Source organism: Panthera pardus, unplaced genomic scaffold, assembly GCF_024362965.1.
Source record: "Panthera pardus isolate Hobbes unplaced genomic scaffold, ASM2436296v1 HiC_scaffold_12, whole genome shotgun sequence".
Classification (NCBI taxonomy): domain Eukaryota; kingdom Metazoa; phylum Chordata; class Mammalia; order Carnivora; family Felidae; genus Panthera; species Panthera pardus.
Genome location: NW_026526677.1, coordinates 27,789,558 through 27,807,705, shown reverse-complemented (window position 1 = coordinate 27,807,705; position 18,148 = coordinate 27,789,558). Strand labels below are relative to the sequence as shown.

Below are 18,148 nucleotides of genomic sequence, written 5' to 3'. Positions count from 1 at the left end.
AGATGACCTTGAGTAACTCAGCATGTGTCTTTCTCAGACCTTCTTACTATGCATATGACAACACACACAATCTTTTTTGTTGTATTGCTTTGTTAATAAAGTGAATCAATGTACATACTGTTCTGTGCCCTTTTGCTTGCTTAAAAATGTACAACGTACAGACTCCTCTGTCAGTAAATCACATTTATAAGATGACGCCCTTCCCTCTCCCTTGCATTTAATCCACAGGGGAGGAGGGAGCAGAGCCTGTTTCAGACCCTATCACTCCCCACCCTGGCTGGGGAGATACTGACCTGCCCCAAATGTTCCTGCTGACCTTCCGTTCTTGTTTTTCCACCACTCTACCTGCCTCCTTATTGTTTAGGTCACTTTGATTATTTAAATATCAGTCTCAGAAATAACAAGAGCAGCCTGCATGAATGAAATCCAATTACTGTGCTATGTTGAGGTTTTAATACATTTGTTCTATCAAAAAGCCATCCTTTCTCCAGGTTTATGGTACTTCATTGCATTTTATTTTTGTCAGAAAGAAACAGAAAGTGAGTTTTCAGGGTTGGCCGCTTCTCTTGTGCCTCAGGTTCCCATTCAGTGAGGTTCAGCTTGAAATTTTCACACAGAAATGATGGGACCGATTTGTTTAAGGTAAAATCCAGCAAATGCTGAAGCCCATCAGAATTCTGGGGTGGACCTTCCATAGAACCTGTCCTTTTCTTCATCACAGGGCTCCACATTCTCATATATCCGTGAGGTTAGAGCTCACCAAAATATCAGTAGTGTGTTTTATTGGAATGGAAGACAAGCCGAAGGGAGGGAGGGAGGGAGGGAGGGAGGAAGGAAGGAAGGAAGGAAGGAAGGAAGGAAGGAAGGAAGGAAGGAAGGAAGGAAGGAAGGAAGGAATTCCTGATTTATGGAAGTTAAAACCAACAGTGAAAATAAGATACAACTAGATTGGGGACAGTGACATTTATGATGATGCTGATGTGATGGTGTCTAGGACACTTCTACAGTTTAGCTGTGGCCTTTCCTTCAGCATTCTCCCACATTTTTTCTTTTAGGGACTAATTATGCATCAAATATTCCCACGAACCTGCTGTACTCCCACACTTTAATAAATGAATATTTAACATATTCTCTTTTTACATCAGTCTTTTGGCAGGGAGCAGGATAACTAATTATTTTTCTCATAAACCTGGAGGGGTTATTGTACACATCTGAATCTTATTTGAGAATAAGGATGGGCAAGAACTGTAGTTTGTCCAACTTCCAGGGTATCCTTTTCCCATCCCATTATAGTTATGCTCTTTCCTTACCCTGTCCACACGGGGTGGGAAGTGAGGGTGTCACAACCCAGAATCAGTAAAACTGCTGTGTGCCATCTCTTCACCCTCTGCATGGTTTAGTGATCACAGAACTTGAACTTCTACATGTTCACCTGTTTTGCAAGTACTAACAACTAACAACAATCTCCTTTCCAAAGTCAGGAAATTGTAGTCATTCATTCCTTCCTTCCTTCATTGATGCAGAAAATCCTTATTAAAAGCCAGCTATACCTGAGACACCACTAAAGGCAATAGACATCTGCCTTTTAAAGGGTAGGCAAGAATGGAGCTTATATTCTAGGGGCAGGGATGGGCACAGGTTAAATCAGTACAAGGCAGCAGAGAGAAGTACTATGCAGAAAGTATAACATAACAAGCTAATGGGCAAGTTATTTTAGATTCATGAATAAGGGAGTTTTTTTTCAAGCTGCAGTTGAAAAATAAGAAGGAACTAGACATGTAAAGACCTAGGGAAAAAGCATTCTGAACGAACACCTAATACAGAATCCCAGAGGTGCGAACAAGCCTGATGTAGGCTGTTCAAGCAGGCCATTGTAGCTGGAACAAAGTGGATAAAGGGAGAGGTAGGACATGTGCTCGGCCAGGTGGTCAGAGCCAACTCACAAAGACTCAGGGTTTTATTCTGAGAGAGATGAGGCTTTGGAGGGTTATGATCATAGGAGTCCTGTGATCTGGTTACCTTTTGAAGAGATAATCATCCTGGCTGCTGTGACTATGTATCTTAAGTAGGACAACAAGGGTGGAAGCTCACAGGAGAGAGGTTGTTTAGGTGGATTATGTATGTATCACTGCATAACAAACTATCCCAACACCTGGCAACCAAAAATGACAATCTATGTTTATTATCTCATGTAATGTCTGCAGATCAGGAATTAAGGAGTGGCTTAGTTGGGTGGTTCTGGCTCAGAGTACCTCAGGAGGTCATAGTCCAGATGTTGACCTGGGTTGTAGTCATCTAAAGGCTTGACTGGGACTTCAGTCCACTTACAAGATGGCTTGCTCACATAGTTATTGGAAGGAGTCTCAGTTTCGTGCTGCGTGGGTTGCTTCATAGGGCTGTTTGAGTGTCCTCATAACATGGTAGTTGACTTTCCCCAGAGTAAGTGATCCACGAGAGAGCAAGGTGGAAGCCACAAGGGTTTTTTTGTTTTGTTTTGTTTTGTTTTTTTATGACCTAGCCTTGGAAGTAACACACTGTCATTTCTGCTATTTCCTATTGGTTACATGGATCGGTCCTATTCATCGTGACTGTGAATATCAGGAGGCTAGTGCCATCTTGGGTGCCATCTTGGAGGCTGGCTGCCATAGGTGGCTTTCATAGTAGTTGTCCAGGTCTGACATAATGGTGGCCAGGCAAGAATTGACCAGCAAAACTCTACTTTAGAAGATGTATGAGTAGAGATTTTCTTCTGTCATTGGCTGTTTGGTGGCCTATTTGCAAATAAGTCCACAGAAGCAGGAAATACTCCAATTATAGCCTATTGTTAGACCATGAGGTGTTTTGGCCCCATCGTAAAATAACAATTTACTCAGCTTAATTTGACAAATCTATGATTATGATAGAGTGACAATATGATACAAACTATGTGTTTCTGGGTAATTTAAATGACGTCCTGATCTCTTGGAAAGATGAATACACTTCTATTACGTTCATATTTTATAGAACACCGATTTTGCTCCTAAATTGCCTACTGGTTTAGTTGTTTGAACAGGCTTAATTTATCTCTTGCCCAGCCGTGCTCCATAAACTGTCATTCTTAGAGTTACCTAATGGGAGTGTGCTTTAAGCACAAGTCAATCAGCAAGGTACTACTGGCCCTGGAACTTCTTCTGCCAGCTTAGTTGTGGAAGCACGAGGCAGACTGGTGTCTTTCAGCAATCAGGGCAGAATTATCTGTCAGCAGGGAGAATTACTTTAACAGAGTGTAGGCAGAATTCACTCTATTTAATTAGGGAAGTTGTCTACAGTTTTAAATTAGTTTCTCTGGCAGTTATTTCTTAGCTTTCTTTTGTTTCGACAAATGAAAAAACCCTAACCCAAATCATTGGAGAAGCAGCCTTGAGAAAGAAAAAAATAAACCAAATGTTAGCAGCAGTTCCCATGGCTGGTTGACCAGGGAAGACTTACTACCCTTACATCTTGCAAAACGGGATGGCTTTGGTGGCACAGACTGAACTGAATGCTGTTACTCTTTTGACTGTCATATTTAAGAATAGTTGCCAGGTTTGGCCAAATTGTACTTTTTTCATCTCCAACTCAAACATAGAGAAAAAAAATTTACTTTTTTTCCCCAAAAACATTTTGTCACAATTTTGAAAGAATGATTGTTACTGTTTATATTCAAACCTTTACAGTTCTTTCCTACCCATTGATCATGCAGTGGAAGAGTGACTAGTATAGATCTTAAGAGAAACCCTTGAACAATAGTGAGCCCTTGGCAAAGAACCAGGTGCTATTGTTGCTGAGGTCACTTTGAATAAAGTAATGTCCTTAGGCGTTGAGCCTTACACAGATTCCCCCAGGATCATGCAGCTCCCCTACACCATAAAAATCAGAGTGTTTATGTTGTGCTTCAGTGCCTGCGAGTGACGAAGAGGAAGGAGCGGTGCTTTTTGACAACTCTGGCAAGGCGGCTGCTGATCCCTTTGACACATCTTCTGGATCTGTGCAGCTCATCGCGATAAAACCCACAGCCCTCCCCGTGGTGCATCCCACATCGGACCGGAGCCAGGAGTCAGCAGTCCTCAACGGTGAGGTGAGCACTTGGCGACCCAGAGCGGGGGACAGCCAGTGCAGCCAGGCCTCTGGGAATTCAGACTAAGAGACACCACCTGGAAATGCTGGGTGCAGGTTGCGTCCAGGTGTACGGGACTCTGTCGGTCATGTTTACCTCCGTGTGCACCGGCCTTGACGGGATGAATCAGGACACGAGTCACCCAAAAAAATTGCTGGGTGATGTTTTTGAGGAGTTTTTGCCTTTCTTAAGAAGCCCGAGGGGACTTTTTAAAAACTGTAGTTATGGGGGCACCTGGGTGACTCAGTCAATAGAGCATGTGACACTTGATCTTGGGGTTGTGAGTTCAAGCCCCACTTTGAGGGTGGAGTTTATTTAAAAATTGTGGGTTTTTAAAAACAGTAGTTATGAAGAGAATCATCAGAAATTCTTCCCCACTGTAAGCACACACACACAACCATCTGCCTTCTTTGGTAACACTCCTAAACTGTTCATTACGGGGTGCCAGTTGTAGTAGCATAAAAGGGGCTTGAGATTATAAAGAACCAGTTGGAGATAATGAGGAATGTGCCACATAGGCTTTGAAATGACTTTTACTCCTTTTAGCAAGCTGGAAACAAGCCCCTGCCTGCTCCCAGGAGGATATCAATGCATATCATGATGTTAATCAATTTTCCTAAGAGTCTGGAAAAACTTTGTAACATACTCCAGAGAATGATGATTTGACCAAAAAAAACCCAGATGGATGGATGGATAGTAGGTGTGGGCAGGTTAGAGAAGAGCAAAAGGGAAAGTCAGGGAAAGAGTATCTCCTGCCCCAGAATGGTCAGTGCGCTGAAAATGTTTATGAATTTTTAAGAACATGCAATGTGGAACCTGCGTGTGACCATTAACCTTACAGGTGCATACACACATACTTCGTTTTTTCTCTCTTGTCCAGCTGTTGTGTTGATTGTTCATTCCATTTGTTTATACTCTGCTGTTGTTACCTACAACAGGTGGGAGATTTCCAAGGTTTTAAAGTCTTTTCCCCATCGCACCTTAAGGAACATGCCAGGCCCCTGTATACCTGGGTGTTGAAACCATATCAGGGGCTCATCCTCATTCCCCGATCCGGGCCACATGATTCAGGAAGTGCCTCTTGCTTTCTGGACAGGAAGACTGAGCTGGCATAAAGGTGTGATAGGTTGAGGTTCATCAATTTTGGGGTTTTTTGTTTGTTTGTTTACTCCTTTACTGTTATCTTTTCCCCAAAAAGGTGCTTCCTCATCCCCAAGCAGATGAGGGAGGACAAGACTTTATGCTGGAGCCACCATTTGGTTCTCCTTCCCCTAGCCCAGAGCCAGGGAACGGAAGTGACACATAGGGATGATGGATGGAAGAAAGGAATGGATGGATAGAGAGGACCAGAGAAAGTAGGATCAGGAAGGCGCTACTCCAAGCAAAGCCCCATTCCTTCCAGTCTTGCCTCTGGGAGTAGGAGAGGCATGACTGACCATTGAGGCCAGGGTGGTGCCCAGCTGGGTCACAACCCTTTGTGGGATAGTCCAATAAACATCGTGGATTCTCAGCACCACTGGTGCCTAGTGTTTCCAGGCCTCTGTGGCCACAGCACCTCTTGGTCCTCTTGGCCTTGGTTTCCCAACAAACCGATGGTGGCAGGAAGGGGTAGGGGAGAAAAGCATCCCTGTCCCGGGAGCCTCACAGGCTGTATCAGGAGAGCAACCCCCTGGATTGGAGGCAGGTGGATCCCAGACATGGATAACCCACATATCATAGATGCTCTTGTTGAGTGGCATCCCCTGGAAAAGGGCATCTAGATCCCAGAACAACCCTGAGGGGCCATGGGTTTCAGGGGCCAACCCCTAGTAGGCTGCGCCAATTGAAGGTGGGCATGGGGACAGGATATGGGTAGTACTGGAACCAAGAGCATTATCACATTGGGAGTGTAGATGGGCAAGTAGGAGGTGGGCAGCTGCCCCCAGAGTGAAGGCCTGTGACTCCCACTGAACAGCCCCCCAGGGTCTGGGGTACTCTGCAGTAAGTGGAGGGAGCAGACTCTGTGCTCAGGAGAGAGGGTGCAGGCCTCCTGGTTCCCCTCTGGGAAGTCTCTCCTTCTGCTCTACTGAGCCCAGGGAGGGGATGAAGGGGCCACAGAGGCCTCTCAGAGGGCAGCACTGGAGTGGGCACCACCTCCTTCCCACTGTGCCCAGAGCCAGCTGGACCTGGGGTGCTCCATGGTGCCCCCTCTCTGGTGTCCCCTAGCAAAGACTTTATGCTAACACCCTCACTGGGCAGTGGCTGGGAAGTGGGGAGCCAGTATCACCGGCTGTGCAGCATGTAGGGGCCCAGGTCCTTGGCAAAGGCTCCCCACAAGCCCCTGCTCTGCCAGCCCCAACACAGGGCCATGTTGTGCAGCCCCAGCCCCTCAGCTAGGATCAGGCTCATGACGACTGCCCAGAAGTTGCCCTTGACCTGGAGCTTCCCAGGATCTTTAGGCACCTTGCAGGAGCATCAGTTTGAGGAGAGGTTGTGGCAGATGGAATCCTTCTAGCCCTACGGTCGTCCCTGAAGAAGGGGAATGTGGCCCGGACCTGATGGATGATCTGGGCCAGCTTCAACCTGTGGGAGGGTGCAGCCTGGACCACCCAGGCAACCATGGCCAAGTAGGTGTAGGGGGGCTTGTTATGCCACAGGTATCTCTGTTTCCTCCCCATGGGGGCTGGGAAGACAACTCCAACCTGGGAAGCCCCAGGCCTGGGTCGCTGTAGGTCCCCATACAGGGGAGGCAAGCGGTGTGGGCCTGGCCCTGTGGAGGGTGCAAGGCAGTGTGGCAGTGTGGTGAGGCAGGGCTGGGGGCCTGAGGCCCAAGGTTCCTCCATTTTTAGAAGGAACTTCATTGGTTATAGGCTTACAGAGCACTTCTGTGCTAACTTCCTCATTTTTTAGACAAAGAAACTGAGGCCAGAGGGGCAAGCGGCTTGCTCAGAGTCACACGGTAGTTATTATGATAGCCATGATACGATGTTCAGGCGCCCTGAATCCCTGTCCAGTGCTCCTTCCCTCTCTTTAACTCACTGCGGCCCATTAGTGAAAACTAGCATTGTGCTTAAAAGAGCACAGACTCTCAAGCTATGCTTCACGGATTTGAATTCATCTCTTATACTTACTCTTCTTGTGACCTTAGGCAGGTTAGTTCGTTTCTTTGTGCCTCGGTATTTCCATTTGTAAAATGGGGCTATTGGGAAAATCAAATGAGTTAATATAAGTAAAATCCTTAGAACAGTGCTTAGCACACAATGAGTACATTATCATTGGTATTATTAATTAGTCAGCCAATGAGCAAGGATTTGTTGATCATTTATCATTTTATATTGCCCACTTCTATACCTTGAGGACCTGTGTGTCTTCTCAAAGCCGATCATGCCCTCCAAATCTTCTGTTAGGCACACTTCTGCCACCAGACACACAAGCCCAGTGATAAAGGCCTCTGAGGTTGTCACTAATGCACTGCTAACTGCTCTTGATCAGCATGTTCTGCCCAGTAAGGACCCAGAGAGTGGCCGCCATGCCTGGATCTTTAAACCCCAGCTTGGTGATGTGAATGTCATGGGGACACATTCTGGATCTCAGCTAAATTCAACATTTCACTCCCTTTTGCTGCCAGGCTCATCACCCCATCCCAGTAGGAGAACAGATGAGCATTTTGCCTATCCAGAAATGGATACTTGTTACATTGTGGTAGCTAAAGGAATGGACCTTGCTGGCATTTGGACTGGAAAAGAGGCCTGAACTGATCCCTGTAATTTGCTGCCTTGTGGCATTTAAGGCAGATGGTCTTATAATTTTCTTCTTTTTTCTCTTATGGTTGGCATGTTTCAGTGAAGAAACCACAACCCCAAAGCCATAAATTTTCCTTTTATGAATTATAGGTAATTCTTTTAAACATTATTTTAAAGAAAACATAACAACCATATAGAATGTTCAGAAGAAAAAGGAAAAATCACTGTAATCTCACTACCCTACCATATCCTGTTTTCATTTTCTCTACCTCCTCTTCAAACTTTTGATCAAACTCGTGTATATTTTAGAATCTCATACAGACAACTTTATATCTTGTATCTTAAACATTTGCGGTGTTGCTATGGTCTTTGGGATGGTTGCTGTTAATGACTTAGTTAAGTAGGTATACCATTGATTGGAAAAGTGATCTCCCATTGTTCAAAGCTTCCAGGTATTTTTTTTTTTTTGGTTTTAGTTTTAGTTCCGGTTATTATATGTGAGCAATTTCATGCTTGACTTTGAAAATCTCTTTATTCTGACATAATTTTAGATTTACCTAAGAGTTGCAGTGGTAGTACAGAGAGCCCCACCGGCTCTTTACCTACCCCGAGTGTGAACATCTTACATAACCACAGAATAATTATCAAACCCAGAAAATTAACATTTGTACTCTGTGATTGACTAATCTAAGACCTAATTTGAATTTCACTGGTTTTCCAGCTAATGTCTCTTTCCTGTTCCCAGGATCCAGTCCAAGATCCCACATAGCATTTAGTTGTGTCCTTAGTCTCCTCCAGTCTGAACGGTTCCTCAGTCATTCCTTGTGACCATTCTTTGTCTCATGACCATTACTCTTTTGAAGAGTGCTGGGCAGTTATCAGGTACAATATCTCTCGGTCTGGGTTTGTCCAGTGTTTTCTAATGATTGGATTGAAGTTATGCATTTTTGGCATAACCACGGGGGTGATAGTCCCTTTTGTCAGCATCATATCGGGAAATATTTGATACTGACATGACTGATTACTGGTGATGTTAACTTTCATCCCTGACTTTGAAGCTCTCTTGGAATGTTGCCTAAGGAGAGATTCCAGAAATGGGATTCCTGCCTCAGAGGATGTCATACTAGCTTCTTGTCCCTTTTAGTTTTCTTGGTGGCAGGCAGAATAAGGGAACAATTAAGACCTGTGAAATGCTACCAGCCTAAAAATATCATTAGGGCTCAGGTTGGGGAGATCTTTGCAAGTTAGGAAAAGTATGCTGTAAAAACAAAACATCTAAATGGAGCTGTGTGTTGATGAACCTTCGGCCTCATCCTGTAGGTTGATACGTATCTTACCACTAGATGAATTATCTCTTTATGCATTACAGAAAACTCTTTTAAAGATTATTTTAAAGCAAACATAATAACACCACTATACATGGTTATATTAATATAGTCAAGTCCGGTTACAAACAGCACTGATGGTCCTCCATGTAATCCAGTAGGTGTCAGGCTGACTTCATCATTCAGCTTCATTCGTGGGTGTAACTTCCTCATCATTTGTTATTTATTTAACATAGCCATCTGTTGGTATCTTTGACAAGTCAGAAGGTGTGTTGGCCATGTTCCTCTTGATGTGACCAGACTGACTTTGCCCCATAGAGCAGAAATTGGCTGGCATTAGTGGCCATACAAGGCTTCAGAACTACCTATCTCTCAAGAAAGATACAGATTGACAAAAATAAGCCCTCACATGCAGGTTGGTAGAGTGGAAGGACCTTGGGAACAGCATGTCTGCTCTCCCTTCACCCTAAGTTCATCCTAACTCAGCCTCTTCCAGGAACTGGCTATTGTATCCATCTGGGCACCAGCTAAATGACTAGGGGAGGTCATTGGGTTCCTCAGGGCTGGAGCTAGAAGTAGAGAACCAACTCAGAAGCTCCCGCACAGGAGAACCAAAGGAGTTTAGGTGGGATCAGCCTTACACCACAAAGACCTGAGGAGGTTTGGGTAGACTAGGGAGAAGAAGCCCCCGAAGGAAGGTCCAAGTGACTTAGGTGACTGTTGGGCTCCACACTGTTTGTGGCCCACTGTTGGGGGCTGGTCTTGGAATGGGACACAGGTGGGTCTAGCTGGCTCAAGGACCTGAGGTGAAGCCTAGGACAGCTTTTGCAGGAGTTGTGACCTGGTGAAAACCTCCCACCTGTTGGCCATGCCTGGTCAGCTGTGGGCCTGAGACGTACTCTCTCTCCCCAGGTAAACAAAGCCCTGAAGCAGAAGTCAGACATCGAGCACTATCGGAACAAGCTACGCCTCAAAGCCAAGAGGAAGGGATATTACGACTTTCCACCGGTGGAGACAAACAAGGCTCAGACAGAAAGAAAAAAGATGTATGAGAAAACCCCAAAGGAAATCGAGCACGTTTTGGATCCAGACCCAGAACTGTGTGCTCCATTCTCTGAGTCTAAAAACAGGTGCAGTGTCTAAGGGCTTCTCTGATGGTCTCAGGACCGTTAGTGGGATGAGGGCAGAGGGTGCCTTGGGTAATACAGCTCTGGTCTCTTGATCTGTCCTTAGGACTGTGATCATTGCTGGCTGCTGATCTGGACCATGCTAGTCTGTGCAAGCCAGTACTCCATAATGAGTTTAGAAAAGAATAAAATTGAAGCCATTAAAAAAAAAAAAAATACTTGGGCGAACAACCGTAATTGTCCTTTAGCTTAATAATATTTCCAAACCAGTAGCTGTTTCAGAGATGGGTAAAGATATAATTATCACACTCCTGGTTATGCAACTTCCAGATCAAAGGACATTGTATTTTTCAATTAATTATTGGCTCTTGTGTAAGAAAAGCAAATTTTGTGCCCCACCTTTTCATTCAGCATCAGTAAATACTTACCACATACCTACTCAGAGCTCTGTGCTGAGTTCCTCTCTTTAATTCATAGATTTGTTCATTTATTTGACATTTATCATTACCTACTCTGTACTGGGCACCCTGCAAGCTGCTGAATACTCTCGTGGCCATGTAGGCTTTTTCTCATTCATTCGTTCGTTCATTCCACTCATTTAGCATTTTATGGTAGACAAGACAGCCCAGTCATTGCTTTTGTAGAACTTAAGGTCTGATGGGACAAAAAGATAGCTACCTCCAGAAGTTTGTTACTCATAAGTGCAGAGGGTGTTTGCAACATGAGGTGACATAACAGCCTAAAAGGGGGACCTGGCCTCAGAGGGAGGGTGAGGCCCAGCGGTTTGGATTGACATCATCCCAAGCTTTTTTGCTCACTAAGCAGAGAGTGAGCGACCTCACCTACTGGTTTAGCAAAGCTAAACATCTTTCTTCTTTCCTCCCCATCCTAAAGCACCTCCTCGGAAGCATTTTCATGGTTTGAGACCATCCCTTTCAAATATACATTCTCCTTGGCAACAGCCCCTTGGCTTTGGGCATGCCAGCTCTCCGATCCACGCCATACACAGCCTTGGCAGATCCACCCTCCACGAACCGGGTGAGACACGACAGCTCCCGCCCTGAGTGGGTATTTGTTAAAAGCACACATGACTATGTGACAGGCTCAGATGGGATCACAAGATCAAGGTGGGAGGAGGGGCCCAATTTTATTAGCAGAATTGGTATCATTTATTTATAGTAGAGGAAAGAAAGAATTCATTTACCATGTTTCTAATTAGACTTGGTGCGTCTGATCAGCTGTTGATGTAAAAATCACACTTTGACGGGGCTCACGTGTATTGTGATACAACATGTATGTGTCACCGTGTTGATAACCGTAGAAAGGAGGGAAGAAGGATATGGATTTTATAGGAAGGCTGGTGGCTTCTTCAGCTTGTAAGCTGCACTTGAGGACTTTTTAGTCAGGGGTCTTCTACAGACCAGGGCAGAGAGTTGCTTTTCCCGGGTTTTCTGCTGCCACTTGGGAAAAGAATCAAGAGTCATGTGCAAATACAAGGAACTTAGCTTGGAAGTTATTTGGGAAATACATAAAGTATTTCAGTTGAAGCTTTTTATAAGGAGAGTGGACACAACTTCATTGCCATAGACCTGCATCCCCACTGCTCAGCAAAAGCTCAGGCCAGATTCTCAAGGCCCTTCGATGGCCTGCTGATGCTGTCAGTGTGTATTCCATTCTCCATAAATGTCTGTTGAAGAAGGGATTGAACGACTCTCAAAATAATGTTTAAAAAATTTTTTTAACATTATGAAGGGGAAATGTGGAAGATCCCAAATTGGGTGAGGTGGGTTAGGAATGGAGAGGAGACGAATAAGGAATGGGAATGGGAAGGGAAGGATTAACAGAGACAAAGAGAGTGGCAGTGACCTGGTAAGCTCTGAGGTGTTACTCTTTTCTTCTTCTTCTTTTTTTTTTTTTTAAGTTTATTTATTTTGAGAGAGAGAGGGAGAGAGAGAGAATCCCAAACAGGCTCCGCGCTGTCAGGGCAGAGCCCCACACAGGGGCTTGATCTTGGGAACCGTGAGATCACGACCTGAGCTGAAATCAAGAGTCGGACACTTAACCAGCGGAGCCACGCAGGCACCCCCCTGAGGTGGTATTCTTGTCACACTCTGTCGTTGACTCGAGAGGCTGCTCCTCGTGTGTGGTGTCTGTTGTCACAGGTTGGAGTTACCTGTTCATTGGTGCTCTCAGTTCAGCTCCGCAGAGGTTCTGCCCTCAGTGACGTCACCACTGCAAGGCACACGTGAGGGAATCATTGTCCGGTCCAGGGGTAACCAGGATTTTACCCTGAGACCTAAATTACATCAAATCAGAGACAGCGTTTAGATTCCAAACGTTGACTCATCCCCACCTCTTTTAAAAGAGTCCTCACAGCTTTTTCTTTAAAGTCAGAAGAACACCCCCATTTTTATGTCATAAACTCTTACCCGGAGGCACAAAGAATGAAATGTAACTGAGGCAGATGCTGGCAGAGTCCCCCCCGCTACAGATTCCCATGGCCCCCACTGCTCTGGTACATCCTACATCCAGCAGCATCCTCCTTCCTGTGAGCATCTATGACTCTGATTTGAGGGCTTTTTCTCAGCAGCCCCCGCCAGAAGTGCCACGTAGCTGATGCGCTCTGGAGCAGTTTCAGTCAATGACAGATGGGAGCCGATGGGTAAACACCCCAGCAGGAGAACTCTGAGGTGTAAGCCACACTGTTGTAATAACCACATTTTCTAGCTTTTGTGTTTGACCGTTTGACTTCTGGGATCTTGCCAACTCTTAGAGAAACTGCCCCTCCCAGGGCTGTCTAGCCAATTCCTAGAGACTGTCAAGGGCTGGCCTGCAGGTGCCCCTTTTATATGTGAACCAAACAAACCAGTGTCCATGCCCCAACCTCCTCCTCACCAAGGGCTGTCACACTCTGGGCTCCAATCCCCCTGCCCTGACCACCTGAGGACAGGATACCTCACAACCAGGAACAGCCCCTATGTCCCAGGGGGCTGCTGAAATTATTCCAGAAATCCAATCTGCGGCCCATTTACCCTGCCTTGCCTTCCCAAAGAAACCACAATAAAGTCTCTTGCCTTTACCTCCTACTGCCTTGTGACTGATCCTGGTGCTTCCCCATGTGGTGCCCCATGGCATGCCCCATCCCCTTGGAATTGTAAGTATAACAAACTATCTTTTCAACGGCCGTCACCTCCTGATCTGTTGGTCTTGCCATATCTAAATAAAATAAAGCCTACATTTTAATGCAACTATGCCCCATGCTTCTCCAGGAAGATTGAGCCCTAGCTGCCCAAAATACTAATCTGCTGTATATCATACCCTTTATTAACCTCCTTCCTGAGAATTCTCTAGATTGAGCCCCGGCTGCCCAAAATACTAATCTGCTGTATATCATACCCTTTATCAACCTCCTTCCCGAGAATTCTCTGTCTCATTTCCCCACTTCCCAAATTGTGCTTCCTGGAATCTCTTCCCAAGTAAACCATTTGCACTCAAATCCTCACAGAGCCTGCTTCCAGGAATACCCAACCTAAGGCAATAACTTACAAAGACAGAGCTGCTCTGATGGAAGCAGGGCCTCGGCCTCCTCCTCCTCCTCGCTGGTTTACGTTCCATCCTTATGGAACCCTAGGTTTCCACAGAACACAGTTTGGGAACTACTTTCTTAAACTTTATTGTGGGATCAAAAAACCCCTAAAAATGCAAATAAAATTTATCACTATCTGTGCAGCAGTATTTTCAGAGGTAAAAAACTTTGCAAGTTTCAAAATGCATTAACTTTTAAAGAATATAGCAAAATACAAACAAGAAATGAATGTACCTAATGGAACTCCATTAGAGAGGTAATTCCTCTACCAAGAGCCTAATTTATTTCTAAGTAGTTGCTTACACACCAGGCACACATTAGTGATCTCCTCAATTGAGATCCATGTTAAATAGCAGCCTTTAGGCTGGGTATCATAATGGAACACTGTCTTTGATGGAAAAGGAGACTGGAGTGCACCCCAGTGTCTAAGTACTCACCCACATTCATGGTTCTTGAAAGGGCTCACAGTCTCGCTATTGTATTTCTAATACTTCCAAAACAGCCTACTTAAATGTCAATTGCTAATCCTAGTATTTACTGCCCGCCCCCCCCCCCCCCCCCCCCCCGCCCACACCCTTATTAGTAAATCTTTTCTAAATGGGCTAATTGGCAATCTCAGTACAGTTGTGAAGTCTGCTTTTTTAAAAAGTGATTTGTAATTAGGTCAAGGATGAGAATTCTTTGGGATCTGCCTTAAAGTGTGAATCACTCTGTATCACAAGGTCATGTTCCATTCCTAAAGGAAGCTTCTAATTGCAGATAACGACAGGGCAGTTTATAATATTAGGTTTAAGCTCCTATATTAGTCAGGATTCTTTTGGTTGCAAATGATGGCAACCCAGCACCAACTGGTTAAATACAAAGAGAATTCATCAGTGAATGTGAAAGGTCAAGACTTCAGGCATGACCGGATCCAAGGGGTCATACAACATCCCCCTTTTGGGCTTGCCCTGTCATCACACTAGAGGCTCTTGCCTCATAGTGGCAAACTGGCTGCCAGCAATTTTTGGCTTATATCCTGTCCTCTTAGAAACTTCAATGCCAAGAGAATGCCTCTTTCCTGGTTGCTCTGGTGAAAGCCCTGAGACTCAGTCTCATTAGACCAACTCACATGACCACCCTCTAACCGATCATTGTGGCCATGGGGATGTGATGCTTGATTGTCCAGCCTGAATCACAGGCTAACCACAACAGGAAGGATAGCCTCCAGAGAACATCATAGTGCTGTCACCAAAAGAAGGTTAACATGGGTATCAGGCAAGCAGAGATCACAGAGACTCTCTCAACACATGTAAGCTCCTCATAGTGAGGGAGCAGGCCTAATAATGTCTATTTTATCCCCTAGGCCAATTGCAAGGGTAGTGTTTCACCTTGGGAATTCTAAGGGCTATTCTAGACTAATAATAGCATGCGACTCTCATGCCACCACTAACTGGGTGTGTGATCATGAAGAGGTACATATATGTATACCCGCCAGGTTTCTGGCTCCCCGCGTAGTCACTGGGAATAAAGAATGTGACCTCTTCACCTTTAACTCATGAATGGATAGAATCTTGGAACGGAGACATAAAATAGGTGATGTTTGGGGAAGTCCCTGAAAATAGATGCTCTGAAGTGCCAGTTATTATTCACGGGGAGAAACCGATTGTTGGATGACAGGCAGTAGCCACCTTTGTCACTCAGCAGTGTCATGTGAAACCGCCTACCCCCATCGGGCCTCACTCCCCACTTGTAAGAGTTGCCTCTTCAGGAAGAAAAGCGCAGCCACAACCCTCACAGTGTTCCTGTTCCTTCCTCTTCAAAAAGATGCCTCAAATGGCAAGTGTAAGCAGACAATGGTGACAAATGTATGCATTTCCTGAGGGAGCTGAGGGGAGCCTCTCAACATGCTATGCCCTGGGCCTGGAATGTTCTGTGTAGGATTGGCATGTGCCTGGCTCTATTTAGGTCTCAGGTGAACTGTCCCCCTCTCTATCCTATCTAAAGTTGCCCCCGTTTTAGCCATCCTCTGTCACATCTTCTTTTTCTTTTTTTATTTTCTTAAGTTTATTTATTTTGAGAGAAAGAAAGAGAGAGAGCACGAATGGGGGGAGGGGCAGAGAGAGAGAGGGAGAGAGAGAATCCCAAGCAGGCTATGTAATTAGTGCAGAGCCCAATGCAGGGCTCGAACTCACAAACCACAAGATCATGACTTGAGCTGAAACCAAAAGTTGGACACTTAAATGATTGAGCCACCCAGGCACCTGCATATTATTTTTCTTAATAGCACTTACCACCTTCTGAAATATTGTGAATTGTCTGTCTCCCTCATTAGAATGTAAGCTCCAGGAGAGCAGGGCCATGTCTGTCTTGCTCACTGTGGATCCTTATCATCTTCCACAGTGCCTGGCACATGGTAGGCATTTGGTAAATATTGGATGGATGGATGGATGGATGGATGGATGGATGGATAAGCTCCAAACTGCCTCTTGGTTTACGGCTCCTCAGGCCAGAAAGGAATCCACTGGGGGGAAGGTAGAAAAGAAAATCTATCAGTATTTACAGTATTAAGTGGCCCATTAGCCACAGGATTTACTAACACATCGTGAAATCCTGCCTGTGAAATCAGAAAGATTAAAAAGAACAGCAGGCTAGCTGAGTCAACAGTCAACAAAAGCAAGTTTGTTCTCCAGAATTTGCTGTCCTGGAGGGTCAGGTCAAGGGAGAGTCCCCGGCCTTGCCATCAGCAGCATTTTAGATGAGGTTGTAGTGTTGCAATTGATTATAGTTACCGAGTTTCCATTAGAAGAGTATTTACAATTCAGCCAAATGCTTATAGCATCTGTGAAAACAGAAACAAAAACAGAAACAATCTTTTATTCCACTATTCCTATGGCCTCTGATGGTCGGAGAGCAAATAGCATGAATTCTGAGATCTGCAAGGCAAATCCAAACCCTTCATTGGTTGCCTGTAGTTTGGATCAGTGGAGAATTCCATCTGTCAGGGCATTTGCTGCATCATAACAGTTGTTGGATTTTCTTCAGGCAACAGATGAAGAACTCTGTCTACCGAAGCCGGCAGTCTCTGAATAGCCCAAGTCCTGGGGAAACGGAGATGGACCTTCTGGTGACTCGGGAGCGACCCCGGCGTGGAATCCGTAACAGCGGATACGATGTAAGTGTCTGCTGGGCCAAGGTGATTATAGGCTTTGCTTTCCCATAAGAGCAGCGGAGATAGAACACCCCAAAATGTTTCACTTCACTATATATTTGTGGAATTTAAAAGTGCACTAAAATGTTTTCTCTTTCATTATTCGTTACTACCTCTTTTGCAAGTAAGACTACTTGGAATGTGTCAGAGTAACAAATTATGGCTAAAAGGATTCTGATTTCTGAATCCAACCATTTTATGAATAGTACAGTATTGATCTTAAGTCAATAGTGTTTCTAAATGTTCTTAATTTTTTCCCCTCTGTCCTTAAAACTCAGTAGGAACCACGGCTGTGAGTTAGAATACATTTGAACACAGGCTTCTTTTAATCCATAGCAGTGTTGAGAAGTTGGATTGGTTCCTGATTTCATAACTCCTCAATATGCCATGGAAACCATGAGATGTCCAACGGAGTGATTTGGTGATTTCATATGATGAAGCCCATGCTTATGTTCGGTGATGTCTCCAAACCGAAAAAATTGTTCCAACCCCATCGAACTTCCCAGATGAGAGTTACAGTGTGGTGCCTCACATCCAGTCGCTCACATCCTGTTAACGTAGTTGTACCCCTGAGCATACATGAATGCGACTCTGGTGGAGGCATTCAGGAATGCTTCGCCCTACCCCAGGATTTCAGATGGCCTGAAATCTACTCTTAGGTTTTATGAAAAAGGTTTCTTTCCCATTCTCCTAAAATATTTCTCTAATTACAGATAAGGGTTTTTTTTTGTATCAAGAGTTATGATTCAAAAATGTCTGGATACAGTTTTGTAATCGTCTGTGAGATTGTGATTTGCAAATGACACTCGATTTCTTAAATATACCATGCTGATTTGAATACCAAAAGATTTTTCCCCGCTCAGGTTTGGCCATTGTTTGCCACAAAATCTTTAAGTGGGATTTTAGTGATTCCATTAAAAACAAATATTCTGCCTAATTTGAATTTCTGGTTACCTTACATTCAAACTTGACATTTGTGTTAGTGGTTAATAATCTTTTATTTCTGTTTTTCTTTTTTGTATAAAACAAATTGATAGTTAATTTTATAAAATTCCAGATGCTT

The 18,148-nt window shown here is 44.6% G+C and overlaps 1 protein-coding gene across 2 annotated transcripts in view; it reads left to right on the top strand.

Annotated features, from left to right (window-relative positions):
• Nucleotides 1-18,148, top strand: part of KIAA1549L (KIAA1549 like) — a 267,579-nt gene that overhangs the window by 206,328 nt on the left and 43,103 nt on the right. For both annotated transcript variants that reach the window (XM_053899846.1, XM_053899845.1), the window contains exons 14-16: nt 3,918-4,096; nt 10,095-10,312; nt 16,920-17,049. In XM_053899846.1, coding sequence (XP_053755821.1) covers nt 3,918-4,096; nt 10,095-10,312; nt 16,920-17,049 — 527 coding nt within the window. The remainder of the gene's footprint in view (nt 1-3,917; nt 4,097-10,094; nt 10,313-16,919; nt 17,050-18,148) is intronic.